General features: G+C 43.3%; 7 protein-coding genes across 8 annotated transcripts; 5 read left to right on the plus strand and 2 right to left on the minus strand.

Annotated features, from left to right (window-relative positions):
• The first annotated feature begins 103 nt into the window (after nt 1-103).
• LOC108101230 (L-2-hydroxyglutarate dehydrogenase, mitochondrial) lies at nt 104-2,403 on the plus strand. Its single transcript, XM_017205481.2, has 3 exons — nt 104-513; nt 828-1,685; nt 1,746-2,403. The coding sequence occupies exons 1-3, from the start codon at nt 383-385 to the stop codon at nt 2,131-2,133; spliced, it is 1,377 nt and encodes a 458-aa protein (XP_017060970.1). The 5' UTR covers nt 104-382; the 3' UTR covers nt 2,134-2,403.
• Nucleotides 2,214-5,337, minus strand: LOC108101229 (transport and Golgi organization protein 6). 2 transcript variants are annotated; one of them, XM_017205480.1, is made up of 3 exons: nt 5,235-5,337; nt 2,985-3,482; nt 2,214-2,924 (listed from the first exon to the last, which is right to left on the minus strand). In XM_017205480.1, exons 1-3 carry the CDS (start codon nt 5,293-5,295, stop codon nt 2,422-2,424), a joined length of 1,062 nt encoding a protein of 353 aa, XP_017060969.1. In that variant the 5' UTR covers nt 5,296-5,337; the 3' UTR covers nt 2,214-2,421. The 2 variants fall into 2 exon arrangements, with proteins under 2 accessions (XP_017060969.1, XP_017060968.2); XM_017205479.2 differs by having other exon boundaries at nt 2,985-5,162.
• A 293-nt stretch (nt 5,338-5,630) lies between these two features.
• On the plus strand, nt 5,631-17,274 carry LOC108101204. Its single transcript, XM_017205451.2, is given in 9 exon segments — nt 5,631-6,124; nt 9,397-9,530; nt 9,594-9,727; nt 9,797-10,349; nt 10,416-10,984; nt 11,421-11,719; nt 11,776-12,006; nt 14,235-16,259; nt 16,262-17,274. Coding segments are annotated over 9 exon segments (4,530 nt in total). The 5' UTR covers nt 5,631-5,961; the 3' UTR covers nt 16,684-17,274.
• A 512-nt stretch (nt 17,275-17,786) lies between these two features.
• LOC108101249 (homocysteine S-methyltransferase 2) lies at nt 17,787-19,617 on the plus strand. Its single transcript, XM_017205505.2, has 2 exons — nt 17,787-18,602; nt 18,739-19,617. The coding sequence occupies exons 1-2, from the start codon at nt 17,991-17,993 to the stop codon at nt 19,117-19,119; spliced, it is 993 nt and encodes a 330-aa protein (XP_017060994.1). The 5' UTR covers nt 17,787-17,990; the 3' UTR covers nt 19,120-19,617.
• A 739-nt stretch (nt 19,618-20,356) lies between these two features.
• On the plus strand, nt 20,357-22,597 carry LOC108101250 (homocysteine S-methyltransferase). Its single transcript, XM_017205506.2, has 4 exons — nt 20,357-20,522; nt 21,261-21,437; nt 21,506-21,685; nt 21,808-22,597. Exons 2-4 carry the CDS (start codon nt 21,281-21,283, stop codon nt 22,464-22,466), a joined length of 996 nt encoding a protein of 331 aa, XP_017060995.1. The 5' UTR covers nt 20,357-20,522; nt 21,261-21,280; the 3' UTR covers nt 22,467-22,597.
• A 349-nt stretch (nt 22,598-22,946) lies between these two features.
• On the plus strand, nt 22,947-23,710 carry LOC108101240 (NEDD8). Its single transcript, XM_017205494.2, has 3 exons — nt 22,947-23,082; nt 23,241-23,371; nt 23,433-23,710. The coding sequence occupies exons 1-3, from the start codon at nt 23,065-23,067 to the stop codon at nt 23,536-23,538; spliced, it is 255 nt and encodes an 84-aa protein (XP_017060983.1). The 5' UTR covers nt 22,947-23,064; the 3' UTR covers nt 23,539-23,710.
• Nucleotides 23,711-23,759: 49 nt separating this feature from the next.
• LOC108101239 (glutathione S-transferase C-terminal domain-containing protein homolog) lies at nt 23,760-25,862 on the minus strand. The gene is made up of 4 exons (XM_017205493.2): nt 25,629-25,862; nt 25,399-25,568; nt 24,857-25,322; nt 23,760-24,788 (listed from the first exon to the last, which is right to left on the minus strand). Exons 1-4 carry the CDS (start codon nt 25,770-25,772, stop codon nt 23,811-23,813), a joined length of 1,758 nt encoding a protein of 585 aa, XP_017060982.1. The 5' UTR covers nt 25,773-25,862; the 3' UTR covers nt 23,760-23,810.
• Between the last annotated feature and the right edge of the window lie 1,474 nt (nt 25,863-27,336).

Raw genomic sequence — 27,336 nt, forward strand, 5'->3', positions numbered from 1 at the left:
ATAATTATTAAGACACTAAACTGCCAGCTACAAGCTGGCCACATTAAATCTTATCAACAAATCGAACAGCTGACACGCGCGTCCTCCCCTTGAACCACCCCCTTTACCGTTAGCCCGTCGTACTTATCAATTAGCGCGTTTTATGACAGTGCCCCTGTCGCCCGAAAATCCCATCAGATGTCCGATCCGTGAGCGTATTTATTTTCTCTCGGCGCACGGAAAACTTCCACAGGCCTTAGCTTCAGTCTGTCGATTCGCTCGGAGGCGGTGCACGCATAATTTGGCTGAGAAAAAGGCAAGGTCAAACAAGGTCTTTTTTTTCGACTGGCGAAAAAATCCAAATAAGTGTGTGCGCGGGTGGTGAAAGGAGAAAGCTAGAGAAATGGCACAAGTACGACTTTTATTGCAGGGAGTACGGAGGGGACTTCTCAATGTAGGTGTCGCCACGCCCCAAGACTCGGCCGGCCAGGTAGCAACCCAAATACGCCTTCAGCACAGTTCGACAAACTGCGGGTAAGTCTCTTAAGATTCCGATAAGATTCTCTCACATTCGAGTGTGTTCTAGTATTCACTTATACTCGTTGCTTGTAGATAATCTATGTATGTTCCTTAGAGAGATTATGTTGTACTTACCTAGCCTCATGCAAACAAAAACTTTCAAATTTGCCATTTTTAATACCCTCTTATTTTGTATTTGTATCAACCACGAAAAATCTTTCTAAAAAGATTACACATAATTATCATACCCATAATTGCTGAGTAAAACCGAAACATTCTGGTTATGGTGTGACAATTTTAATACATATTGCTTTTTGTTCTTCTCTTAGAGATTATGATCTGGTTGTGGTTGGCGGCGGTATTGTGGGCGCTGCCTCTGCCCGAGAGATTCTGCTCCGCCATCCCTCTCTCAAAGTGGCCGTCTTGGAGAAGGAGTCCCAGTTGGCGAAGCACCAGAGTGGGCACAATTCCGGAGTGATCCATGCTGGCATTTATTACAAGCCGGGAACTCTGAAAGCCAAGCTTTGTGTGGAGGGAATGCATTTGGCCTACGCTTATTTGGATGAGAAAAAGATCCCTTACAAAAAGACCGGCAAACTGATTGTAGCCACAGATGAAAAAGAGGTGAAACTGCTGGGCGATCTGGAAAAACGTGGCATTGCCAACAACGTTCCCGATTTGCGAATGATCGAAGGCAGTGAGATCCAGGAGATCGAACCCTACTGCAAGGGATTGAAGGCTCTCCACAGTCCGCACACAGGAATCGTTGACTGGGGATTGGTAACCCAACATTATGGCCAGGACTTTAAACAGTGCGGCGGTGATATCTACCTGGATTTCAATGTCAACAAGTTTAGCGAGACCAAGGAGGGCACTGATTATCCGGTGACCATTCATGGCAGTAAACCAGGACAAACCGTTCGCACTAAGAATGTCCTGACCTGCGGTGGATTGCAATCCGATCTGCTGGCTGAGAAGACAGGATGTCCCAGAGATCCTCGAATCGTGCCATTCCGCGGGGAGTACTTGCTGCTGACCAAGGAGAAGGAGCACATGGTTAAGGGTAATATTTATCCAGTGCCAGATCCCCGTTTCCCCTTTCTGGGAGTTCACTTTACGCCGCGCATGGACGGTTCCATCTGGCTGGGACCAAATGCAGTGCTGGCCCTCAAACGAGAGGGTTACACGTAAGTGTTACTCTTTGAATTATCAAAAAACAAACTTTACCTAACATATTTTCTTTCCAGCTGGGGGGACATAAATCTTTTCGAGCTCTTCGACGCCCTGCGCTATCCGGGCTTTGTGAAGATGGCCAGTAAATACATCGGCTTCGGTCTTAGCGAAATGTCCAAGTCGTGGTTCATCAACCTGCAGATCAAGGCGTTGCAAAAGTACATCCCAGACATCACTGAGTACGATATTCAGCGTGGTCCCGCGGGAGTTCGTGCTCAGGCGATGGATTTGCAGGGCAATCTGGTAGACGACTTCGTCTTCGATCGGGGAGAGGGCTCTGGAGCGCTGGCCAAGCGGGTCCTCCACTGCAGAAACGCGCCATCGCCCGGAGCAACCAGCAGTCTTGCCATCGCCAAGATGATCGCCGATAAGATCGAGACTGAGTTCTCCATCGGCAAGTGATAACGAATATCCTAACGAAAACCAAAGCAATAGTACAAAACTATTGTCCATCCATCGTCGTCAGTAAATCAGATACATACTACTGTGTACCAAACTTTGCCTTTATAGTGTGTCCGTAATTTAAAAATCTGTCTTTAAAGTGGACGAAATAAGTTTGTAAAAATTGTATAATCAATTTTGTAAACTTATTTGATTCACTATTGCATTTTGTTACGTAAATTATAAAGTTAATCTATTTTGTATTAAAATAATTAAAAACTTTATGTGAAATTTAAAGGCGTTTAATTTTTAATTAAGTTCTAGTATGTGGCGGGTTTTCCTTGAAGGAGAAACCTCGTCCTTAATGCCCAGCACCTTGATCTGTTTTTGAAATGTTTTCTCCTGCAAGCTAGATTGAATCAGCTGTCGGCACTTTTCATTCAATATTTTCAGACCGTTTGCCGCATGCTGTCGCATTTGAGAATCACAGGACTCCTCCGCTTCAATTGCTTTTAGGAGCCGATAAATTGGCAAAAGCATTTCTTGATAATCTAGCAGATTCTCCATGCCATTTAACAGTTCAGCTAAGACCAAAACAGCTGCCCTCTTAGCGGGCACATAGTCTCCAGTGGTTAACTCGCTATTAACCAATTGGAGTAGCTCTTCGAAGAAGTTTTGAACCTGATAGGCCAACAGACGACAAAGCTGGGCGAGATTGGCAAACGCAGACATCCTGAATTCGTGAACTGGAGAGCGTGAGCCATGCATAAAGCAATTAAGGAGCACTCCTTTGTATCGATAGCAGAGAGGGCCTGAAATTAATCAACAGCAGAAATATAGTTTTAACTTTAAATGTCTTGCGGATAACTCACCCAACTCCTGTGCAACTTTAAGAATAGCTTCTCCCACAACCAATCGGTAGTCCAGATCAGCAGTCTCCGATAAGTACTCTTCACTCAGCTTGTCCAGCACCTCGGACTCCATCACATGAACCAACGACACAAAAAGCCGAACGCAATTCAGGAATGTGTACGATTCCTTATCCTTCAGAGTGGTCAAAGCCAAAGCTATAATAAGATGACCCTGCGACATCGTGGCTGGATCTCTTTTCTTGATCAAATCTATTATTAGTTGAATGCCATAAACTTGAAGATGGGATTGCTTTTCCTCTATCAGCGATCGAGCTTTTTGGAAGGGTAGAACTTTGACAGCTTCACTTGGCCGCCATGCTCCGTTGATTAAAGTAAGCAGGGAGTTTACAGATTGATTTATAAGATGGTTAGATGATTGAGAGCCTAACTGATGCAGTTGCTCTTTCAGTTCTTTTGTTCCATCTGAGAGCTGAAGATCTTCACTGCTCTCGAGTAGTTCTTGCAATAGATTAAGTACAATTAGAAGGATGTGATCCGTTGTCTCCTGCTCTTCTGAGCGGTGATGAAGTAAATCCTTTAGGATTATCAAGAACTGCTTGGTGTGCAAGGCTAGCTGAGCTCTCAATGGTTGATGGGCCACCATTTGGTTAAGAGCGATAAGCAAATCCAGCTTAAGTTGATACTTGGAGTGAAGGAATTCCTTGAGTTCCGTTTCAGAAGAAATAAAATCAACGCTAGCTGAAGACTTTTCTCTAAGCTGATCACCCATGAATTTTAAGAGACCCAAAAAAACATTGCAGGTAAGGGAATTATGAGTGCTGGATATCAGCAGTCCAGGCAATATTCGGCCCATATCATGATCAACTTGGTGGTCCTTGTGTGCCACTTTAACCTGAATTTGGTTGGAGTTCGTTAAAGGCAGGATAAGAATACGTGAGTTAAGGCTCTTCCATGGAGGCTCCTTTTCGATTTCCCATTTAAACAATCTTTCTAGTATAACAGGTAATTCCCTTTTCGTATCTCTGTTATCTAGACAGCGTAAAATGATTGCAGAAAGCTGCTTCGTGGCAGGAAGATCCAAGGGTAAGCTATCGTAGAGTTGCAGAAGTAAAGGAAGGTAAGGAATTAGTAGATCACTAGGTAAGCAAGCCACGCTAGAGGAACAGAAAAATTGATGCCACAGCAGGATCCGATTGCAAAACTCCTGGTGTTCCATTAGGATAAGGCCACTTATTACGTCTTCTGGGTTTCTAAGAGTTTCCCAGTGTTTGGATAATATCTCATTAATCTTCTGCTTATTAGCATCATTTAAATCGTAAAGTCTTCGTAGGGATAGGACACCAGCACACATTTTGTCCGCATCCTGTAGGTAGAATTTACAGTATTCTAACACCTGGAGAATCATTTTCTGTTGGGCAGTTTGAGAGAATCCTTTTCTTGCCACAATACTAGCCACTATTTCTGCGTTTCTTGTGGGACTTGCATTAGGAGTTTGATGCAGCGCATCCACAAAGCTGGCAAATCCTTGGGGTGAGTGAAGTTTTCCTAGGAGTTGATTGTGCAACAATTTGGCCAGAGGTTCGCAGAGAGGTGTGGCTTTCAAGAGCAAGATGTGGCGGAAGAAATCTGCCTTTGATTCATGCTGCCAGAGGTAGGTTATTGCCTTATCAAGATATACAGAATCCTCCCGAATACGAAGACTCATTATGGCCGCCAGAAGATCCCTTTGCACCAGCTCCATGGAGTTGGCTATGTGAAACTGGCGGATAGGCAGTAGATTTACAAAGAACTTGATGCTCAAGAGCAGTAGTGATGAGTTAGCCTTGACTTTTGCTTGGGCCTCATGGAATATGGGTGACTTGTAGAAGTCCTCATGGAGTTGACATCGAAGTGAATAGTAGGACAACTCCTGAGTGGCTTGAATACAAAGTTTAAGGTGCGCGACCGATATAAGGTCCTCCTTTGCGTCGCTATGGAAATTAATATTTCTCGTGATCGAGTGGAGCACATGTTGCAATCTGACGATGTAGGATACAGCGGCGTCTACTGTCGGGATAATAAGGGACTCCTGCTCCGTTGTTAGCTGATATGCCTCGCACAGCTCATGCAACTGCTGATCAATCTCTAGTTTGGCATATTTTTCTAAAACAACGAGGTTTTTCTCCAAGGCGGAAGGAACTTCGGAGTTATTTTTTGTATTAGCTCTGAAAAATTATATGTTGAATTTATTAATCATTTTATACTAATTACCTAATGCCTTATTAAACTTTAAACTCTCTAAAAGAGCAAAGAACTTTGCGGTGTTTATCATTGTTATCGCGGTAAATAAAGTTTTCCGAAATTCGCGACCATGGCTAGAGATGAGTGTTTACAAGCACAGGTGTAGTCGATAACATAAACATAATGGTGCTGAGATGTTAAGTGTTTGAAGTCTTCAACGGCATAGCTGTTAAGTCATCCAAATTGCAAATTCCGGGCTTAAGTATGATCAAGTAATATAAATCAAAGCTACACATTGTTTTTAGTGCAATATATTATTTGTTTTGATATAGCTACTTTTCTTCCCTTTTAGCTAGCAACTTTTTTTGTCAATCGATAGTCGGCTGCACTGGCGGCGGATTGCGCATTGGCTGCAGCACACCGCCCTGGTCACACTGGCCCCCACGAACAACTTAACAAGAGCAGCAGGAAAATCGAACAACTTTCTTTTTCCCCTGCATTGTGTGTGTGCATGCAAAATCACAAAGTGCGCAAAATAGCTTCATTCAGCTAACCGATTCGACTCAAACGTGGATTAATTGGCCAGCGGCTTCGACGCCCCGCTCACCGTCAGCCGCCCTCGCAAAATATTAATAAATTGCCAAAAACACCTACGCGCAGGCAATTAAGACCGTGTTGTTGTGTGTGTGTGCTCGCGAGTGTATGTGTGTGTGTGTGAGCTGGGCAGTAAACATTTTCTGGTGAAAATCGGTGGAAAATGAAGAAAATCCTGTCCAAGTTCGAGCGCAATGAGAACTCGCGACTGGAGAATCCCCCTAACAGCAGCAGCTCGTCGTCCTCGAACGAGAAGAACAGCTTTCTCGGCAAGGTCTTCACAGTGGGACGCGTCACGGTCACCGTGGAAGATGTCCTGGCAGAAGGTATATACCCAAAATGTGCCTAAATGTACATATGTATAACCCCTATCTCACACGTAGCACTGTGATTATACCTATCACCTGGCTGATTTACAGGTGGGCAGTAGTAGAGTGCATGCCCTCTTTCGGTTCTCCCTTCGCCAGATTAGATAAAACTGCGAGTATTCCCAAATGTGGGGCGTACACAAACCCCGAAAGAGCATACAAATCAGCTGCGTATTCCATTTATTAGGGGCGCCACTTGTCGCATTTCCGATTATACATACGGTCGAAATAACACAACATGTACTGTTAAAAGTATTCACTACTGAACATTTAATAAGAACATACATATTTGAAATGTACATATTATCTATAGATTTTTGGGCACGATTTTAGTTTCCGGGGCGCCAAGATTTGAGGACATATTTTGGGTAATTGACCCAAAATAAACACTTTTTAATAAACAAAATTTTTTGATGCGCGCGCACTTATGCATTGATACATATGCTATATTATTTTTTTAGGTTATTTGTTATAAAAAAACTAAGCTAAAAACTGAAAATTGGCCAAAATTTTAATTTTATAAAAATTATCTCAAAAAATAATATAGCATATGTATCAATGCATAAGTGGCGCGCACTTATGCATTGATACATATGCTATATTATTTTTTGAGGCAATTGTTATAAAAAAAACTAAGCTAAAAACTGAACAAATAAATTTAAGTGTTCGTCTTCGACCGAAAGTACCGCAAATCTTGAAAGTTCCACGAAAAATACGTGCAATAAGTAATTTCGCCTGCTACCAGCCCTCACTATAATCCGAAATTTAGGGCTCGATATCTCGTAAACGGTGCGAGAAATCGAAAAATTTTATTTATTAAAAAGTGTTTATTTTGGGCCAATTACCCAAAATATGTCCTCAAATCTTGGCGCCCCGGAAACTAAAATCTCCCCGATTTTTGTTCAGAGGATTTTGATCCAGTTAACTGGAAACTTTAAATTTATAAAGCACTGCAAATAAATCTCCAAACTAGTTAGGCTAAAAACTTTCTTGAACTCCGTTGCTTGACCCTCAAAAATTCATAACTTCCACGTTAATGGCACTCTAAGTTACCCTTGGCCCAGAATTTATTTCATAGCTCTAGTTTTTAATGGGTTGGAAAAAGGCCAAATGTACAGAAATGAGCAAAACTCTTTCATGTTTTTGATGTAAATAAAAATTTCGTTTGCGACGAATGCTTTTCGAGATAAGGAAGCTCGACTGTACAATAACAGTCACAGTTCTGGTTGGTTTTTCCATGGAATATCCATAGAATTCCCGTAGCCACTACACATGGCCACAAATCAATTGAATCAATTATGTTAATTTAGCCAATGAAGCGGCAAGACCAACACTCAACTGCTTTCATTTGCCGCCTGTCTCCCGTTTCTCACCTTTTAGCCCAGCTAAATGGCAAAGTTCGCCCCTAAGGAATCGCACTGTCCTTGTCCTTGAATTGCGGAGTGCACCGCATATCCTGCAGTGCGAGTGGCTCCTTGGCATTCGCCATCTAACATTTGATCATCTAACGATTGCCCACACAATGCCTTCCATTTGCTACCTTTCCTCTTGCCGTTACGTAGTTTTATTTTATTTTTTACTTTTGTAATTTTGGCAAGCGAACTCGATTCGTAATGTTGTTTTGCGCTGCGCTGGCGCCGCTGCCAGACAGTCAGCTGTTGTCAGGGATACCCATTAATGCACCTGAAGAAGGGTTTGTTGGGCCAGAGCATAAAGTAATTACTTGGTTTCTTAAATTGTTTGATTTTTAAACATCCAAAACTGTAGGCTCCTTTTTAATTGAATTAACATATGTATAAAACGATTCTTAAATTTAACGTTTTTGGAAGTAAATATTATTAAAGAAAAACGTTTTAACTGTTTGTTGATACCAATCGTAAAAACCTGTTTTTAATATTTAAATAATTATCTATTGCTGGAATTGCTGGGTATCTTTACTGTAAAACATTGCCTAATCAGCGTTAATTTTTTACCTGTTTTCTTTAACTTGAGTTCTGAGCAGCCAACAAGACAGCTCCAATAACAACAACAATTGCAAATGACTAAGCGACAAACGGTTAACGAACGAAGCTTCCCTCTACTTCCCACTTAAGCCCCCCTTGACGCCCACTTTGCATTTTAACTCCCCTTTCCCCCCACTTTTTTTTCTACCCTTGCCTGCGCTTCAAATTGCCTTCTCAAGTTTTTTTCGCTTCGCTACAATTTCGCAGTGTTATTGTTGCTTTCCATATTATTATTACTGAATGTTGTTGCTGTACTTTTTGCCAAAGTTGATTTGTTGCTGTTGGCGGGCAACCTTCAGCATTGATTAACATTTGACGCCATAATTTCACAAAGTCGAGCAAAAATTGTTACATTCGTTTGTCCGCTGTTCATTTCTCTCGTATCACTCATACACACAGAGAAATAATGGTAATATATTTAATATATTATTTTGGGATTTTAACTACATTAATTGCTTGAATGGCTTGAATCAAATTAAATTAGAAATATTTGATGTACAAGTAAGCTGAGATTTTTCTCAGTGCCCACACTGCCTGTACATTTCTCGCCCCCCCCCCTGAGTTCCCCCCGTTGAGTATTGTTATTGTCGCATGTTATTGTTGTTATTTCTGTACGTGACCTTCAATAGTTTAGTTTATATTGCGTTGCTTTTTTATCGTACATTTTGAAGTGGCGCAGAGCGACAGGTGAAGAGGGTCTGAATGTGAAGGGGGTTCTACTTGAATTCTATTTGCAATAATATGAAATAAACCTCATGCAAATCGCCTGTTAGGCAAAACATGTGTAAACCGTTCCATGGCCAGACAGTAACAGCTATCGTACGGATGTATATACCCTATAAATTTTTACTACAGATGTGGGCACGTGAAATATGTTAAATAAAATAGATTCACATCACGTATCGATGCATTACTAAAAAAAATAGATTCAATACATTTAATGACCTATTTATGTGGTATTAATTACCAACATTAGCAACATTATTTTGTATTTAAGGGATTTTATGTTTATAAATTGTATACAATGATTTTGTACTGGCTTTATAGTAAATACCAAGGGTATTTATTGGGCTGCGTTTTGCAGAGTGATACTCCTCTTATTCACATACAAGTATACTTTGATGTTTACAGCTGACAGCTGTTATGGATGCAATGTCTAGCCCGTCAACTCACCCCCACTAATGCTCTTTTTTTCTACCTACCCATCCCCTACCGAAACTCACGCAGGTGGCTTCGCCATGGTGTTCTTGGCCAGGGGAAACGGCGGAGGCAGTGCCTCGGCGACCAAGTACGCCCTGAAGCGAATGTACGTCAACAATGAGCACGATCTGAATGTAGCCAAGCGCGAGATACAGATTGCGGTGAGTAAATAAATCAGGACAAACAAACCTAATCTAATAGAACAAACACTTTCACTCCGACAGAGCAACCTGAGTGGGCACAAGAACATCATCGGCTACGTGGACTCGAGCATCACGCCCACCGGGAACGGGGTGTGCGAGGTGCTCCTCCTGATGCCCTACTGCAAGCATCACATGCTGGCCATGATGAATGCAAGGTAAGGCCACAAAACCAATTAATAATTTTAACTTTGTAAAATCTAATTAATTAATTACTCTTCCATTAGATTACACGTTGGCTTCACGGAGCCCGAGGTGCTGAACATCTTCTGTGATATTGCCGAGGCGGTCTCCCGATTGCACTACTGTCAGACCCCAATCATTCACCGTGATCTAAAGGTGGAGAACATCCTGCAGACGGACGCGGGCAACTTCGTACTCTGCGACTTTGGTTCGGCAACGGCCAAGACGCTGAACCCCCAACAGCACGGAGTTACTGTGGTGCAGGAGGAGATCCAGAAGTACACCACACTGTCCTATCGAGCTCCGGAAATGATTGACCTATACGGCGGGAAGAGCATCACCACCAAGGCGGACATCTGGGCACTGGGTTGCATGCTCTACAAGCTGTGCTTCTTTTCGCTGCCCTTCGGGGAGAGCACACTGTCCATCCAGAATGGGCAGTTCTCCATCCCGGACTCCTCCAAATACTCGAAGGGCATGCATCAGCTGATTAAGTACATGTTGGATACGGATCAGGATCGGCGGCCTAATATTTGGCAGGTCTGCGAGGTGGCTTTTCGACTAGCTGGCAAGGATAATCCCGTGCAGAATCTTCATGTAAGTGGATACTACCTTACCTTAAAAACTTTAGAAATGAAATCATTTGTTTTATGTTTTTTACAGAAAACTCCCATTCCAAATTTCGATCTTCTAGTGGTGCCTCCCTTCGAATCGGAGGCCAAGAGGATGAGTGCCGCAGCCTCCAAGGCGGCAAAAGCCCAAAACGTGTCGGTTGTGGAGGCGGGCACCAGTGTAGCCCCTCGATCGCGACCCAAGGGCTCTTCCTCGGTGCATGGAGGCAATCCCTTGGGTCTCGGCTTGCCGCCCAGTCCCTCTCCAAGGCAGAATATCACCTCCCCACAGCCTCAACCGCAACCGGTGGTCGAGCAGTTCCAGGCCAACTTCCCAGCCATGCCGCCAGCTGTTGCCCCACCTGCTCAGCCGGTTACTCCCGCAGCTCCTGCAGCCAATAATCTCTTCGAGACTAGCGGATATCCAGATCCCTTCAATGAGCCAGCGACAGCAGCAATTGCAGCTGAATTTATACCAGCACCAGAGGAGAACAACAAAGAGGAAGTGCCTCAGGATTTGAGTGTCGACGGTACGCCCACTAAGACCATGCTGACGCCTCCGAAACCCAGCGGAGGTGGTGGTCATAGGCGAAATGTTAGCGACACCTCGGCCTTCAATAAGTAAGTGGAGAAAGTTTGAAAAGATTATCTAAAATCAAGAATATATATTTTAAATTTAAGAAATGCAATGGGGGTTTCTAATATAAAACCCGTAAAAAGAATTACAACTTAAATATCTAAACGAAATATTCTTGATTTTAGACCATTTTTAATAGCTTGATCCAGCACGATCTGTATGTGTTCTGTGTTCTGCTCTTCTCTTGCTCTTTCACTCACTCTCTGCTTGTCTCTTTCTGTGTGTTCCTTATCCTTAAGAGCTACAAGTGACCAGGATGAGGCCGATGAGCCGCGGAGTCAATAGAAACTTTGTAGCCTTAAGATCTGTTACTTCCCGAATTTACTTTCTTTGCTTTGCTTGCTCTTTTCCCTTAAATACTTTTTTTCAACCTATCGCTCACTGATCACGTAATCATTCATTTATTTTGTTGCGATCCAGAACGTTTGCCAATGAGACAAGTCAGTTTCTGGCTCCGTTTAACAATAACCTGGCTGCCGTGGGAGATGGTCCCCAGACTTTGGCCAGTGCTGCTTCAAATCCTGGTATTTACGCATCTGCAACGGCGAACTCTTCAGCCGTGTCCATTAGCGAATTGATGAAGCCTGGCCAAACGGCGGTGGAGAAACGAGTGGAGGCTTGGAACCCGTTCGAGGAGGAGCAGCCCTTCAGCCAGATGACCGAGGACCACATCTTCGAGGCGGAGTTTGATAAGATCCGCCAGAGAGGCAGTCAAGGAAGTAAGTTGAGGCAAAGGAGTATATTTTGGCAATATAATATTATATGATTTTTTAAGGTATCACAGCCAAATCGGCATCTACAACTTCCACACTGACGCCCACGGAGCAAAATCCTCCGGCGGTTGTGGCACCCATTTCCACTGCTACCGTTGCAGTGCCTCCGCCTCCGATTGCAGCCACTGTGTCGCCGCATCCGCCGCAGATTTCGGAGGATCCCTTCGGATCGGCGCCATTCAGTTTGCCACCCGGACTGCGCGAGAAGGCCATCTCGCTGCGCAAAACCGGAGGTAAAGCATGAAATTCTACCTTATCCGTTTGCAATGCCAGAATACGTTTAGTTTTCCGATTGTTGCTTTTGTTCGCTCTCAATCTCTTGACGCAGAAAGTGAAAGTGATTTGAACGTAGACGTAGACGTAGTCTAAAAACTTCCTAGTAACGCTCAGCTCAGCTCAACTCGTCAGATAGCCGCCAAGGCGATCTCCTCGATATCCTCCATCCAAGGAGCCGCTTCCAGACAACATCCGATCAGCTCCAGCCTATAGATTATCCGTTAACTAGCCAGCCGATCGCTGATCGATCGAATGATTTAGCGTGCCATATAGATGGGTGGAAGATCCCGCGACGTAGACTACTTAAGTGCAATCAATCAATTTGTAAATACCCGAAAATGCACCCACTAACCTACCCCAAAATAACCCAAAGTTACTATCTTATCTTATCTTCTTAAAACTTTGTTCGTAAATGTTAATCAATTACAAAAAAAAACTTACAAGATCAGTAAAATTCTAAAAAATTAAAGCTTTGTAGCTTCCTTGTAAAAATAATGTTATTCAAAAACATTCAAAATTAATTGTTGACGCCGTCAATTTTTTATTTCTTAAAACTATTATTTTAAGTAAAATTAGCAAACATTTTCAAGTATTTTTTATGTTTTAATAAGTTTATAATTTTTATCAAAGACCTGTTTGCACCTTTCTTCCTTTCCCTTCAACAACCTCCAATCTAAGCGCTTCTAACAAAATAATTCCTGGTGCTGGTACTATGCTAAAAACAAATGAAAACAAACCAAAATTAATACATAATAACTAGCTTCTATGTAAATTTAGTCATCAGCAGTAAAAGAAATTAGCGGTTGTGGTTCGAAAACTAACCAATCAAAAGAACAAACTTTCAATTATTTTTATTGTACGATTCATTGGCCTACTTGTATATGTATCTACTCAGTGTATAATTGTAAATTTAGCTGCCTAAGAAAAAAAATGACTAGAACTATTTATTCATGTTGTTGGCGTAGAGTGTGAAGAAATTAAAGTCTAACTAGCGTAAACATTTTTGGCAATAATTTGCATATCAGAGTTATTACTTACTATTCATGTGTTAAAAACGTGCAATTCTAAAGATTTATGCTAGAGATTATTATTATGGATCCGTGGATCCAATTACCGCTCAACATGACCGCAAGCTCGATTAAGATTTTTGTCTTCTAATTGTTTTGTATTTTTGTTTTCGATAAAGTCCGCCTTAAGCTGCGATCGCTGCGGATGTGGCAGCAAACGAACAAACAAAAGTAACTCAATCAATTGTTAATGATCAACACGAGAGTCCAATCAACGCCAGTCCGAGATAGTCTATAGAAACGTTTCCAAATTGTCCAGATTGCTCTCTTCTCTTGGCCCTTTACACACACACAGTAACACCAATTGAAATGTTCAACTAGCTATGTATGCCCACTTATCTTGTTAATACTGTACATAAGACAACTAACCGAAGAGAGTGAACAAACGAACACCTTAATGCGTTAAACCAAAGAGCTAAAATTTAGTAACTAGAAGGACAGATAAAGCGCAATGAAAGCAACAAAAGTCAGGTAACCAAGACACATACAAGCAAATTATCAGATGACAACAAATACAGATTATATATCTATATATACATAAAGCACTATATATTTATACAAACCAGTTAAGAAAGGGCGTTAGCTTAAGTTCAGCCACAAGAAATTGTATGAGATTTAAACCAAAACTGAAGCAAAACCGCAATAAACTCTATATTATGTTTGAAAACCAAACTGAAAATTCACAAATGTAAATCAAACTAACTAAATGTGTGGGTAATATAATAAATAAGTAATTGGTTTGCTGGGCATGCACAGAACCAAGTAAAGTTTGAATTAGACTAATCTACTTGCAAAATGATTTCCAAAAAATATCAAATTTGTAATTACAACTGTGCATGCCACAAAAACAACAAATAGTTCACCGATTTAACTTTTGGGTCAACATTAAAACGTATTCCAGCTTCTATCGTCGTCGTTGCCATTTAACTAACCAAAATATTACGTATACGTCACGTTGAGCATTGAGCATTCATAAATCACTCAGTAAGACATAACAATTTCAGGGGATCATCGTCATGCTCTCAAACACTTCATTCATATTTAGTTGTAGAACAAAATGCCGCTAACCCGTAATCTCATTACCTTACTGCATAAAAGTCCTTCGCTCTCGTCCACAGCGAAATTCATCGGCGTCTCGTCCGGCGTATCGGTAGGCGGCGTGGCCACGTCCATCGGCCTGGTGGCAGGCGGAGTCAACACCGCCACCTCATCGAACTCGTCCAAGTGGCTGCTCTCGCCCACTTTGGAGGTTTCCAGCGAGGAGAAGACCTCGCTCATCAGCAAACTGAAAACCGATTCGGAAGGAGCAATTCCCGGCAGTGTGGGTGGACCCGGAGAAGGTGTCACTGGTTATGTGAAGCTGCCGCTAGAGGATCGCAACAAGTATGAGAAGCTGCGCAGCAAGGATCAGCCCACGTCCGATGACTCCGATTCCGAGGGCTCTGAGTTCTTTCAGCAGGATAGCGATGAAGGCGGTGGCGGCATCTTCAAGCAGATGCAGTTGGTGACCAGCACGTTGCCGGAGACCATTCACAAAATCCAGCAGGTGGCCTATCACAAGGTGGACAAGACAGCCCATCTGCCGATTGTGAAGAAACTGCGCGAGAAGACCAAGAAACCCACGACGGCTGCCCATCAGGCGGCCCAGCAACTGAATCTCATGGCGGCCGCAGTGGCTGCCCAAGCTGAGGAGGCTGCCAAGGCGGCGGAGTCCGATGGCGATTCCATAGGGTCTGCTAGTGATCTGCGAGCCGAGGACGATGACCTGTTCGACGAGAATCCTCGACAGACGCAGGCCAAGTTGCGTCGTCCGTTGCCAACGGAAATGGATGGCATAAGCGAGTCCGTCAAGACCTGCAGCAGTTCCGCCTATCATGCCGAGTGCGAAAGTGTGACCACCCACGAGGATGATGTGCGCAGCAGGGTGGTGGTCAAGGTGCGGATGAGGAAGAAGGACAGGAGTCTTGTGGCCGGCAACGGAGATCCGAGTGCACCGTCCGAGGAACTCAGTCCCACGTCCAGTGATCTGCTGCACAAGTTCGGCGATCGACCGTTGCTGCTGGACGATGAACTGGATTACGGTTCGGGGGAAAGCAAGAGCAGCACTGAATCTCCACTGGCAGCTCCGCTACCAACCAATCCCGAGGTGCCGGAATCAGAGGAGGATGTCTTTGCCCTGGCTCCGTTTAAGTTACCCGTGGGTATTCCCCTGAAAAGGAAGAGCAAGCCCAAGACCAAGCCAAAACCCACGGAACCCGAGATGTGGACCTCGACACCCGTTAAAGGTGCAGGAGTGCCAGAACCTTCGGCCAACTTTGCCAGCTTTCCGGCGCAACTAACGCCAACGAACCAAACGGGGAATTCCCCACAGCTGGACGAGTTCAACGAACCAATTTTCAATCCCTTCCAGGAGAACTCGCAGAAGCCGCCGGAGCAAGTGGAGAGCAATCAGTGCGATCTGTTTGGCCTGGAGCCGTTTCCCCAGGTAATTCGTACCATCGAACAAAACCCACAGCACCACCAGATCCACAACTTTCCCCAGAACAACAACAACAACAACAATAATAATAATAATAACAATGTGATCAAAGTGCCCGCCTCCGTGTCTGTGTCTCTTCCCGCCTCCGCCTCCGTTCCCGTATCCGTTTCTGTGAATGTCTCTGCCCCACAACTGGTGACCATAAATCACTCGATTATTATCAACAAAACGCCGGAGCCACCGATGAACTATATGAACAACAACAATAGTATTGGCCAGACGGTCAAATCGAGTGGCACCAGCAGTGTGTATGTGAATGTGCCGTCTTATTCCAGCATGAGCACCACCAGTTCCTGCTCCATTAACCAGCCACAATCCTCACCAGCAGCTGTCATCCCGGTTGCGGTTGCGGTTGCGGCAGCATCCGTTCCAGTTCCAGTTCCAGTTCCTGCCCCCGTTTCCATAGCGGTTCCAGCTGCTGCTGCTGCTCCAATTCCCGTGGCCGCCACCCATCTCCGCCCGTTGCTACCCATTGCCGATAATGCTTATGTGCAAATCTCCCAAGATCGCTGCTCCGATTTTACACCGGACGACGAGGAGGAGCCCGTGGTGCTGCGTGGTGCCGATGTGGTGGCAGACGGACTGGGTATACCGACCCCTGGAAAGGCCAAAAAGAGAAATCCCATCTGGCTGTGAGGGTTCTGCCCGGCAAGCTGACCCAAAAGGTGAAGGGTCACTCGTACAAGAAGGTCAGCGCTGCCGCCTTGGGATCCACCAGCTCCCTGAGTTCCGGCAGCAAGCAGAAGCACCAGCGATTGCAGTACCAGTCCCACGACGATGACGACGACGAACCGGATCAGGACGAGAACCGGGGAGCCGGCGGCAGTCGCAATTTCCAATCGAACACCATACAAAATTCAGCGAAAACCGGCTTCAGCAACATGAGCTTCGAGGACTTTCCCTCGGATCAGGAAATGGATCGTTTGTCCAGAACGATTCCGTTCGAGGTGGTCAGGAACGAGAAGATGTTGCTCGAGGCGGAGAAGAAATTCGGATCACTGAAGAGGCGTAACAATCTGTTCTCCTAGACGGAGGATTGGGCAAAAAGAAAACTATCAAGGAGACCTGAGACTGAGTGTTTCAAATTATTTTGGCATTTCGTTTAAGCTTTTCTCCGTTCCGTGTTTATTTTTCATGTCGTTCCAATATCAAATAACTGTATTTTTTGAGCCTAGTATTTATTCGCGTATAGCAATGTTGAAAAGTGGTTAAAAATATTAAAACCTACACACACATATTATACACACAACAAGATCAATACCTATAACTGTTATTTAGTGCAAAAATGTAAAATAGATTTAGAGGCGAAAAAAATGTTTTAGAATTTATACAATGCGTAAGCTTACCAAAGTTACATTTATGTTTGTGGCATTTTTCCGCTTGAAATATTCCCCCAATTATTTATTTATACAAAAACTACATATGTGATTATACACCCAATAACAACCCCAAAAACCAATTTATCACTTAAACCAATTGCATTAACTAACACCAAGGTATTTAAGGATTAATTATTCTATCCGTATCGATTAACATATGCGTCTATGTTAGTATACCATTTGTTTTGCATATGTATTATCTCGACTATATAAAATATGCGTATTGTATTTATATTTTAATCGAGTGTTTTAATTGGTGTTCTTGGTAAACAATAACAAACTTGGTCCAAGGTTCAATTTTTTGACCACCTCTGTCTCTGGGGCAGTGTGTCACCTGTGGGGTTGTTTGTTTTCAAGAGCTATCTTGAAGACATCTGTTGCTTATTCGAAAAAAATATATAAATGTATACATATATATATAATTGCGGTTAAGTACCTTATACTTTCCTCTACTTTTCATCTCGTCAACCGATGGTTGCTATTTTGGTACTTTTGTGACAGTAATGCCATTGAATTCTTACACACATACAGTGGGAATCAAAAATACCGTTTTTTAAATACCCTTGAATAAAAATTACCCAAACAAATAAGTTTTAAGATCCGTTATTATTTACATTTTGGCGCATTCCCTTTTATATAAAATTAAAGGTTTTTTTTAAATAAATTTTTACTAAAGTTTTTCCAATCGAGTGCTTACTGTAACCACCGAGCACTCGTAAACAAAGAACAGCTGAGCCGTGCAAAAGTGTGAGTGCATTTTGTGCTGTGAAAACTCATACAAGATAAGCGGAAAAAGTTGCCAACCCAAGCAAAAAAATCCGACAAAAATAATAAAATTCCAAGTCGACAAAACCCCACAATCGCACGTATCTGTCAGATACAAAACACAATCGTATCGCAGTGGGTAGCTCCGGGAAAACTCAGCAGTTGAGCGAATCACGTAGGCCAGTGAAGCCATGGAGGAGAACCACAACAACTGGAGCAGCAAGAAAATTCTGGTGAAGTGCGGCGGATTCTCGTCGCAATTGGCCAGGAATGTCACCGAAAAAGTGGACGGAGATCCATTGTGGGGTTCCCGATTCGATGCCACAAATCCGGAGGCTGTTATTCAAACCCATCTCGACTTTCTGCGCAACGGAGCGGATATCATTCTAAGCAACACGTATCAGTCGAGTGTGGAGGGATTCGTTAAGTATCTGGGTGTCAGTGAGGCTCGTGGAGTGGAACTGATCCAAAAGAGCGTCCATTTGGCCAAGGAGGCCAAGAAACAGTACCTTATAGAAACCGGTTCGCAAACGAAATCGGTTCTTCCCCTGATTTTGGGTTCAATTGGTCCCTATGGCGCTTGTCTTCACGACGGCTCTGAATATTCCGGCAGTTATGCGGATAAAATAACCAAGAAGCAGCTGAAGGATTGGCACAGAACCAGAATCGAGATTTGCTTGGCAGCTGGTGTCGATGGATTGGCCGTGGAAACATTGCCCTGCCAACTGGAAGCAGAAGCAGTCACTGAATTCGTACTGGACAACTGCCCGCAGGCCAAGTTCTGGGTCTCCTTTCAGTGCAAGGTTAGTATTTGGATTATTTTAATGTAAGAAGGTTATACTACTATAATTACTCCACGTAATATTTAAGCTGAAAAAGTATTGCCTGTGTAACAAGGTTTTTAAATGTAAACTTACCACTTTCCAATTACAATTTCAGGATGAAAGTCACCTGGCAAGTGGAGAATCCTTTGCAACGGCGGCTCTTTCCGTGTGGCGATTAGTCCAGAACCGAAAGGCTGAGGACAGGCTCCTCGGAATCGGGCTCAACTGCGTGAACCCGAACTTCGTGACACCTCTGCTGAGATCCCTCACCAAAGCAGCAGGATCTGATCGAATTCCCCTGGTGGTTTACAGCAATCGGGGCGAGATCTACGATGCCGATCAGGGCGAGTGGACTGGTACCGGCGAGGAAGTGGTCAAGTTTGTGCCCGAGTGGATCGAACTGGGTGTGCGCATTGTAGGCGGCTGTTGCCGGGTCTATCCGACGGATGTTTTGGCGATCCGCAAGTACATCGACAGTCTCAACATAACGCCGTAATCGGCCGGCTAATCCGAGCACTGATAGCTGGCTTGTCGTTAATGCGAAAGCCGTTTCGTGTGACTAGACCTAGACCTATTTAGTTTGCTGAATACATATGTATATAGTATTTGTGTACTAAATGTACTCGGATCAGATGGGCTGCCTAATCAGCGGAGAGTGAAAAGAAGCGTGGACGACTGGGAGACAAAAACAGATAAAGCGGGCGGACCAAAGGTAAACAAGTGGGCGGGGAAAAGGGGGTGGCGGTCACCCAGAGACCGTTTTTGCAAACATAGCTCAATTTAAGTCCGAATCCAAATCAATACAATCTCTGGTTTTAACTTTTCATATTTGCTTCAGCGAAGTGCATTTTTCTCTCAAGTTCAAAAATATTTTGTACTTTATCACAGTCTCTGATTCAATATTACCTAAATAATCTTTAAGCAAGCAAAGAATTTATAACCCCACATATATTTTTATATTTTAAGTAAGTAATAAAATCGTTAAACTCTTAAATCTACTGCCTTTCATTAAATAAATAGTATGGAAGGGCTGTAAATTATTCCAGAATGGTAAACGATATTAAAGTTATTAACTTAAGCTTAACTAAGCGATGTTATCTATATTACAGGACATATATATATAGACAAATGGGAGTTTTTCCCTTATCCTCGAATGATAAAAATCAACCGTTTTACTAATATGATTAATGTTTTTATCTTGGAGTTTACCTAAAGATATGCCTAATTTTTCGTATAAACAATGAATTTATTTTGGGATCAGAATATTTTGCTGTAGAATGTACCCACTGTTACCCTCTAGAAGAACGCAAAGTCAACAACCAAGTACATCTCCGATTGGTGGTCCATCTGGGCTTCCAGAGGTTATCGACGCCGATTTAGCCGTGATGCCGAGCATCAAACGCAGAGTCCAATCGCCCGGCAACCTGGACCACGCACTCCGCCGCTCTGACGATTTCATCAGCCTTGTGGAGGAGTCGCCATCAAACCGAACCGGACAATCCAAATCCGAATCCAATCTGGCTGGCTGGCTGGCCAGCGTCTGGCAGCTGTGCACCCGCCTTATCACCAAAACAGCAACACTTGGTGGGGGCACTCTCGTGTTTGTGTTTGCCACTCTGTTTTGCTATAAATTTTATTTATTAATTTCGCAGTGATAACATACTATAGTCCGGCGCACAGCTGAGTGGCTGGCGGCGAGAAGGTATAAAAGCCCCTCGACGCGCTGTAAAACACTTAAACGTTTGCCGAGCACCCAGTGCCACAGATCATATCCCCACCAGTCTGAGTGTTCTCCGAACGAAATAAAACAAAAAGCTCTTGATAGCCAGGCCCGTCTAGCGTCCAATAAAGTTGTTATTGAATTTAGCGATTTACAAGATCTATAAATAAGCTGCCAAGGTGAGTGCGGTGCCATTATCATGTGTTTGTCTGCCAGAATCACGCAGAAAAGGTGTTTTTATTCGTGAAAGAAGTCCCCAAATAAACAATAAACAAACATTTAAGGACCCTATAATGTTAAAATATTCAAGTACAAAGGAAGTTTAAAATCAAGAATTTCAAAAATACAGTAAACAAATTTGTATATTCTTTTTTTTTTTTTTTTAATAAAAAGAGTTTTGTTTGTGTGGGTATACCAAACGAAATGCGTATTTATAATAAAATTATATTTTTGTACATTTTTGTACTTGTGAATTTTCATAAATACATATGTATATGGATTAACATCAAATTAGAACAAAATTCTTGTGGGTTAACGATCCCAACAATGTTTTGATATATCAGTTAACTAAAAGAAGAGTATCTTTAACTTTGCCTTCCAATAAAAACACTCTTTCCCGAATGTACTTCTTAGATAAAGTAGCCAGTGCGCTGGTCTTCCGTTCTGCCAAGTTCGTTGAACCAAAAAATAAGCGATAAAGTTTAAATGATCCAATCAGTAGTAAACAACTGTGCCAAAGCCAGAACTTGATGCAACAATGTTGCCGATCAATAGGAATTTAAGGGGCAGTCGACCAGTTGTCGGTGCCCATATAACAAGGCCCTCTGAATAAATACATTTTAATTATCTCCCATCCCGCTGACGTATGAAAATCGAACTAATAAATAATTTTTGCATTGTCCCTTGCCCGTTTTCAGTAACCTTGTAATTTGTAATCATGTCACTATCGCGCGTGCTGGTGAAGGATGGGGGTTTCGGCACCCAGATGACCGTCCATGTGGGCAACTCGGTGGACGGGGATCCGCTGTGGAGCGCCCGGTTCAATGCCACCAATCCGGCGGCGATTATCAGCACCCACCTGGATTTTCTGCAAAGTAAGCACCTGGTTGCTAGGAGCAATTAGCAGCAGACTAACTGAATTTCTCCCCCATGACAACAACAGATGGAGCCGATATCATCCTAACCAACACCTATCAGTCCAGTGTCGAGGGTTACATGGAGCATCTGGAGCTGGACGAGGAGCAGAGCATCGAACTGATAAGGAACACGGTGCGACTGGCACACATTGCCAAGGAGCGCTATCTCACCGAGTGCTATCAGGCCCAGCTGGCGGTTCCTGAAGGTGAGTACAGATCCTGCTGCTACCATATCCATTATCTAATATCAGAACAGCACGTGCAAGATTAATTGATATTTTCAAGCACTAAAGAGCTTCTATTAAAAGTTGTTTTATATTATTTGTAGGCTACCCATTGATCATTGCATCGATTGGACCTTTTGGTGCCCATCTCCACGATGGTTCGGAGTACACTGGCAGCTATGCTGACTATGTGCCCGCCAAGGAGATTACGGATTGGCATCGCGTGAGGATCGAAGCCTGCTTGGAGGCTGGCGTGGATGCACTGGCCATCGAGACGATTCCCTGCCAAATGGAGGCCGAGGCTCTGGTGGAGATGCTCTGCGATGATTACCCGGATGTGAAGTTCTGGGTGGCCTTCCAGTGCAAGGATGAGAACACTCTGGCTCATGGCGAGACTTTCGCGGATGCGGCAAATGCCATTTGGGATCTGCTGGCAGAACGAAATGCCCAGGATAAGTGCCTGGCCATCGGAGTGAATTGTGTGCATCCCAAATTTGTTACTCCCTTGTTCAAGAGTTTGAATGGGGATCGCGAGTTGGACGAGCAGATTCCACTGGTGGTGTATCCAAACAGCGGCGAAGTTTACGATGTGGTCAACGGCTGGCAGGGAAGGGAGCACTGTGTCCCCCTCGCCAATTACGTTCCAGAGTGGGCGCAACTGGGGGCCAAGGTCATTGGAGGGTGCTGCAGAACCTATGCCAGGGATATCCGCCACATCGGAGAGGCCATTCGAAGCTGGAACAAGCTGAAGAAACTCGCCTAGAGGCGATCACTTACACTGGGGATCTCAGTACCTTCGAACAGAACAAAATGCATTTCAAATAGTCTTGTAAATATATGTGTAATTAGTTATTAAGGCATAGACTTATTTTAAATAAAGAAAAGACAGACAAACATTGCACAATTTTTAAAAAAATTGAAACCCCCGCGGAAATCTATTTTCAAGCGGCTTATAATTATGCAGTTGGTTAGAGGACTAAAATAGGAACATTTAGTGATATGCCACTTCAAAATCGGATTAAAATTAGAAAAGTTATGGACTTGGAATTAGTGTATTTTGGTTTATTTACTCGTGAATTTGGAAAACCAATTTGAATTTGAAACACGGTAAACAATCGGTTTTGGACAAGACTTTTAAATCTAACCACCAATACCGGTTGTTTGCTAGTCACAACGAAGCATAGACATATTATCGATATCGCCGACAACGTTATCGATGATTTGACAACTCTGGTTCGCCACCGGCAATCGAAACAACAAAAAAAGAGTGACAGCCAAAAAAAGCAGCCAGCTGAGGAAATTTGCAAAAATTTTATACATTAAAGCTATTGTACAAAACAGTCCAGTTTAATACACTCAACATGTTGATCAAAGTCAAGGTGAGTGGGGGCAAATAAAACATTCGCAATAATCTACGATAATAATGAAATACAGCCTCCAGAGAAAGCGTCTTTCAATGTACAAACAAAAAAAATAAGGCAGATTAAAGTGTTATTCTTTATAATTCCAAACTAATGGTTCGTTTTATTTGTATAAGACCCTGACTGGCAAGGAAATCGAAATTGACATTGAGCCCACAGACAAGGTGGATCGAATTAAGGAACGCGTGGAAGAGAAGGAGGGCATTCCGCCGCAACAACAACGTTTGATTTTCTCCGGCAAACAGATGTAAGTTTTCTTGGTAAATTATTTGTTGAATTCAATTTATTTCTGATGCACAACCCTCCAGGAATGATGACAAAACCGCAGCGGATTACAAAGTGCAAGGAGGATCTGTCCTTCATTTGGTTTTGGCTCTACGAGGCGGTGATTTCAATTCGATATTTTGTCTCTAACTAATTTTGTTTAAAATCGAAAGTAATTCATTTCAAATTCACTCAAAAATATTACGCTTGAGAAGCATCATAATGAAGTAAAATATTTTATAACTAAAGCAAATATTGTATTTCTTTCATGTTGATTGAAAGGCACTGTGAATTTAAATAGAACCCAATAATTGAGATCCTATTTAGTTAAAAGTTTTTATGAGTTTAGAAGGATTTAAGATGAATCACGATTGAAAAATATTAAAAATGCATTTATTTTAAATCAGTGGCAGTATGTAAGTTCAGTTCTGTTTAACAAAACGTCCGACTAGCAGGTGATTCTTTGGCGTGCACTGCTCTGGTTTCAACCGCGTCAGGATGACCTGGTATCCAGCTTCCTCCGCCTGCAGCTGGCGGTCGGTGTCCACAACTGACATGCAGAGGAGTCCCTGCAGCGTGGTCTCCGGCTTGCAGTTTGTGGTGCCCATCTCATGCGCCTGATCCGCCGAATGGGCAATGTACAGGTAATCCTTGGTGCTCAAAACCTTCTGGAAAGCTTCACTCAGGGGATAAGAAATGTGCGGCATGGGTTGCAGGGATCCGTAGCAGCAAGGACAGCAAACAAAGTGCGCCTTGGCCCTCCGGCACTGTTGCAACACAATATCTGTGGCAGTTCCGCAGGCGTGCAGGGAAGCTCCGATCTCGAATTCTCCCACAAAGTAATCGATATTGCATTGGTAGAAGACACAGTTGGTTAGTCCCAGCTCGACCGTTCTCTTTTGAGCCTGGAGCAGGGAGAAAGCTTTGTTTTCCATCACAATAATCGTGCACCTGGGCAGTTTAAGGGCCAGCAGAATGGCCAAGTGTCCTGTGCCGCTGCAAAAATCCACGATTCGGTCTCCTGGTTTAGCCAAGGAAACCACAGCGTTAGCCATATTTTCCAGCTGTTGTCGCTTTCTGTTGAGTCGCTCTTTGGGCAACGCTGAACTCTTGGCATGCGTGGGCTCGATCTGCTCCCAGTCGATGAGCTGCTGCCCGTAGGTGTGCTCCGAGTCCGAGCTGAATTGCAGTTGCAACGTGGAAAGTTTTTCTAAGGCCGCTTCCACTTCCGACTGACTGGTGTAGATGCGGTTCCTGGGCTTGTAACGCTTGGGATCCGCCTTGTAGAGACTGGTGGCCTCGCAGTCGGGGATGGCAAGCTCTCCAGGAGGAGTCCTAACTGTCTCCGGTATATAGAGGTCTCTCAGGATCCTGCCGCACTTGTCATCAAATGAATCAATCTGAAATGGAATGCTTTTTAGATATTGTATGACAAATTTTAAGGATATTTAGCCGACAGTCACTCTACCTCGCTAAACCAAGTACTGGTAAGTGGAAAATGGGGCAGCATCTGCCCGCAATGCTGGAAGACAATCGTTAAAAGCGGATACAAGATGAGATCGGCAATGGTAAAGCTTATGCCCTCGGCGAATCGGTGCTCAATAAGAAGCTGTTCCTTGGGCGTGGTGCACTTGATTTGTACCCTTTCCCTCCTCTTGATTTTAATGCCATTCTCTGTCTGATTGGCTTGTTCCCTGGCTTGTTTATATATGTTGTGCATCCTCACTGGTTCGTTCATATGCTGCTCGAATCTCACAACTTCTGGAGGCACCGAATCCAGAATTTGACCGTTGTGAAGATTAGCAACCACTTCCACTACATCCACCTCGCAAAACTTGGTCCAAATCGATGCTTCTGATGGAGCCAAAAGGCAACTGCCCTTAAAACCCAACAGTTTCTTTAGTTCATCACTTGATTGTCTGGATATAAGTTCTCTGCAAAAAAGTAAATATATTTAAACATTGCTTACATTTGAGGTTATTATTTCCATTTGGAAACAGATCGACAAACCTGCAAACAGCACAGGTTCCTGCAATATAGGTATTTCCATCCTTCTCGTAGATCGGAAGTTTTAAATCCCGGATGGCGGGTAAGGAAGCGGCTTCCCTGCACGTGATGTGCTGATCCGTGAGTTCTCTTTTCAACTCGGAACTCCTTAAAGCTATTTTACCGCCCTCAATCTTCGTGGAAAGAAGATAATTAAACTTTTTTTAAGCTAAAGTTCAAGTCTTCAAACAAACCTTGGTGGCGACGAAGTTGACCCGCACATTTTTTGGTTTGTTCAGAAATTGATACGTAAACAAGGCCAAAAACGATTGCACACTGGTGTAGATTGTGGTCTCTTTCCGAGTACTGATCTCGATCTCCAGGTACAACTGATCCATAGTTTCATTAACCAATCATTAATACAAAATTGGGAACTAAACAAAAATTAAAAATAAAATAAATGAGCGAGGAAATTATAACCAGTTGGGGGCCAAAAAAGAAAGAAGAAGAGCGGTCGTCATTCACTTTAGTCTGTTTGCCGATAGGCATTTCGATTTAAGGCATTCGATTTTTATTACCGCTTAATGGCGCGCATTTTAAATTTGAAAATGAGTGCAACAGTTTGGCTTTTATTAGAGTAAACGGTGATATTAAAAAAAATCATTTTGAAATTAGGTGATTGTATTTAACCTCATCTTTTACATAAGTGTTGATATGAAAATATAATAAAAAAATCCTTACCGCGGTTCCTGAAATCCTTTCCAAGTACAAAAGACTCGTTATGCTCCGCCTTCAGCCTTGACCGACCTCTTTTGTTGTTTTTACCACTTCCATTCTTGTTCTCAGCAACTCTCCCCTTTTTTGCCTTGTCCCCATGGTGGCTAAAAATAAAGAAGTTCTTGTTGCCATCGTTCTTCTGGCTCAGCAAAAAGGGCAACATAATTCTTGCCATGCGCTTTCCTTTAAAGTGGTTATATGCCTTTTGGTTTTTGATTTGTAATTCATTTAAATTTTACCTAAAATTTAAACTCATACCAACTTTCCGAATTTTGTAATGCAAAGTGTAAGCGAAATAAAAATATATCTTTAGAACTGAGAAAACATACTTTATAAATATGTGGGGCTTTCAGCAAGGTGGTAGTTTGGCCAGGTGAAGGTAAAGGGTATTTACGGGCTCATTGCTGACAAGCTAATTTTAGCCAATTCGAGGAACGATGGGCCCGAGGAATGGGGAATGGGCATAAGGTAATGGTAATGGGGAGTCGGGGAGGCAACCCGTCTGAATGTTGGACTGTTCTTTGTTTACCTGCTGCACTTTGCTGTGTGCCTGCTGCAATTTCTAATCGAAACGAAACCTTCTACCCTAATGATGGCCTCGGGAAATAACCTTGGCCCTTTGTTAGCTGAAAAATCGGAGTTCTGCCGTCCGAGAGAGATAATCATTTTCTACATGGAGGGAGAATAAAGTGGTAACATGCAACATGCTGCAGTATGAGATCGCTGAGTTTCCAAAACTGTTCGCCTGCTTGAAGTTGTTCCGTTAAAATCTGTGCGCTACGGCAGCGGCCACAAAATGTTGCACAAACATCCAGGGGAGCAACATAAAAGGGCCTCTCATCCAGCCCAACCAGTTGTCTCGCTCGCACTTGCCCACTCCTTGCGAGCCCTTTCGCCACAGATGCAACCGAAACACTCAGGCCTTCTCGCTCTGGCTTAGAATTCTTTTTTTTCGCTTGGAATGACATGGGGAATATAGCATGGGAATCGTTATGGGAATGGCAAGTGGATGGGAAGGGGGTGGGTGCCACAATGCTCTCACTTACTTCGCATGTTTCTTTCCAGCGCTGCTGCGCGCCTGTTCCCGGACACCATCGAAATTTCACATGTATTCCCACGGCCTGAATTTTCCCATGAAGAAGAGGAAGAGGATGGGGAGAATTTCAACAAGAGACAGACGGAGAA

This window comes from Drosophila ficusphila, unplaced genomic scaffold, assembly GCF_018152265.1.
Source record: "Drosophila ficusphila isolate 14025-0441.05 unplaced genomic scaffold, ASM1815226v1 contig_127, whole genome shotgun sequence".
Classification (NCBI taxonomy): domain Eukaryota; kingdom Metazoa; phylum Arthropoda; class Insecta; order Diptera; family Drosophilidae; genus Drosophila; species Drosophila ficusphila.